The sequence below is a fragment of the Fopius arisanus genome, unplaced genomic scaffold (genome assembly GCF_000806365.1).
Source record: "Fopius arisanus strain USDA-PBARC FA_bdor unplaced genomic scaffold, ASM80636v1 scaffold00043, whole genome shotgun sequence".
Lineage (NCBI taxonomy): Eukaryota > Metazoa > Arthropoda > Insecta > Hymenoptera > Braconidae > Fopius > Fopius arisanus.
Window position 1 is genome coordinate 450,194 of NW_011887782.1, and position 2,526 is coordinate 452,719.

A 2,526-nucleotide genomic window follows, 5' to 3' on the forward strand; every position below is an offset into this window, starting at 1 on the left:
TCAAAGATGAAATAATTATGTCGTAGGCAGTCAAAAGCCTCTATTTTCATAAAAAATCACCCATTTTCAGACTTTCTTTGAAGGCAAATTGGTTAGGGGCAAATGGATTGTGTAAGTTGATTTCCTAATTGATTTCCTAATTAAAAAATGTCTCAATCCCATGGGCATTGTGCACAATATACAGATTCTAAGAGAAAATCCCACATTCATCCACTCGAATTCTTTATTTGTATTCACTGAGAGAGTGGAACTTTCCAAAAATAAACAAGCAGCGTAGAACGAATAAAAGCTATGATCATACCAAATTTCAACTTTTTTTTTCATTTCACGGTATCAAAATTTCGCATCAAACTATTCAGTCTAGGATACCGACAATATTCTTAAAAAACGAAAAAATGGCAATATCATATACATATTTTTAATGCTCGATGTGATGAATAAGACGATATGACGAATAAGATATGACGAATAAGCCCATTAAGATGAATATTTTGAGAAAAAACAAATGGCAATCCATTGAGTGCTTCATGTGCTTTCATAAAATTCTAGACAACTTACTATTGAAATTAGACAATCAAAAAATCGGTCAAATTGCATGCGAAAGAGAAAGGGAGAGAACAGAATAATTTTTACAACAGCTCGTGCGAAAGACAATTTTTATTTATTTTTCTTGAAATGAGGAAGATAACTCATTAGTAGAACATAACGTGACATTAAAAATGTTAACTCACTTCACTGAAATGATCAATGAATAAGAATAATCAATTTACTCGATCTCATCTAATTCCACGGGTGTAAAAATGGATTTCTGTCGACAGTCTGCTGAATCCAAGTCATGTACTTTCTCACCTTAAGAAATGTCCCCAATATCGCTCCATTCGGTGTAATACTTAAATCTGTTAGAATAGCCATGACTTGTGAATCTGTCTTGGCAAAAATCGGTGTACCTCTATTTTCCTAATAAATTAAATAATAATTATAATAATGCTGAAAACAAAGATTATTCAATAGAGCCAATTGTTCTCACCCAACATTGCGTGAACCTGTGCAGCCCACATGAATAAATGGCTGGCAAAACTGCTGTGTAGTGTGTATCCTCCTTTTTACCATGCCGATCAAGGGTGACATTTGCCCCATGTAAAACGAGTGGTTGCCGGGAAACGTGGGCACGTCGAATCCATCCGACATATTTATAAGGACGACGATTAAATAGAGAGGTGAGTCCTTCTCGACTTTGCTTGAACGAAGCTGGACGAAGACGATAACTCAAGAGGAAAGGCTTGACCAACTATGTGTTCGAAGAATGAGAAAGGAAATCATTATTAGTAATGGTGAATAATTCCAAGATTTATAATTTACGCAAGCTGTCTCACAACATCGAGATCATGTCAAAGGACTGAAAATTATTTCAATTAAATGTTAAATTGAATACCCTCATGACAGCAATATCAGCTCTGGTGTATGAACCACTTTTGCCCTGCATTCCGATTTGACTGTATGATGGATGAGTGACACAGGATTCAACAGAGTATTGTGTTTCATTAAAATATGGAAGCACTATGCCTTGATAAAGTACAATTAGCGAATCAGGTGAAATTCCCTGCACACAGGTAGTAGTTGTGATAACATGCTGTGAATCGTAGATAAGGCCACTACAGTGGGGCTTCTCGTTCAACCATATGGATACAATGAATGGAAGGTCAGAAGACTTTATCCGCTCACTTCTAGCATCTTAAAAGTAAGCAATTAATTAGGCAATAATCTGATTATTTATTATTAATGATTATACAATCACGTTTACACTTACGGTGAGAAATACGGAGAAGCAGCAATATCATGAAGCACAATGAATTGGTCTTCATTGCGAAACTCAAGATGTAGTTGAGAAAAAAAACAGATGCAAACCAAAAAGTTAAAGCTCTTTTATACGAAAAGTCCACAGTAATACGGAAATGCTTGTAAAGAATATTTTACATAATTATTTTTTACTACTATACGTGTTCTCACGATTTCCGAAAAATCATAAAGATTACCGGAGATCGGGGAATTCCGAATGTGACGATGAATATATTGACACAAATGAGCATATTGCTGCAAATGGGCTCTTGGAACTTTCGCCTCAAACCATCTAAATAACTTAATCGTCTTCTCTTCGAACTCCACCAAGGATACAGCACCAAATCAATTAAGTTTGGGTTCAATGAAAGTGACAAATTATCTTTGAAATAATTGTTAAAAAACTTTTTGGTCACGGATATGCATACGCACAGATATTTTTCGAAAAACTTCATTACCCGAAGAAACGGAAATTTCGAAAAGATTAAGATGCTTTAATGAAAGAGCTATATGAAGGCTGTCATACTCGACGTTAGTCATCTAAGCATGAGAAATTGCCTGCTCAAAATCAAGCGATTACAAGGCTTCCATTCGAACTTAACAATGCAAAAAAATGACCGATAATAATGTACTGTTCGGCTCGGACACATTCGAAATTATTTATAGTAGCAAATAATATAAAGTCCAACC

General features: G+C 35.1%; 1 protein-coding gene across 1 annotated transcript; it reads right to left on the reverse strand.

Moving 5' to 3' along the window:
* Positions 1–629: 629 nt before the first annotated feature.
* LOC105267006 (uncharacterized) lies at positions 630–1,917 on the reverse strand. Its single transcript, XM_011305573.1, has 4 exons — positions 1,808–1,917; positions 1,433–1,731; positions 1,028–1,288; positions 630–957 (listed from the first exon to the last, which is right to left on the reverse strand). Exons 1-4 carry the CDS (start codon positions 1,860–1,862, stop codon positions 781–783), a joined length of 792 nt encoding a protein of 263 aa, XP_011303875.1. The 5' UTR covers positions 1,863–1,917; the 3' UTR covers positions 630–780.
* Between the last annotated feature and the right edge of the window lie 609 nt (positions 1,918–2,526).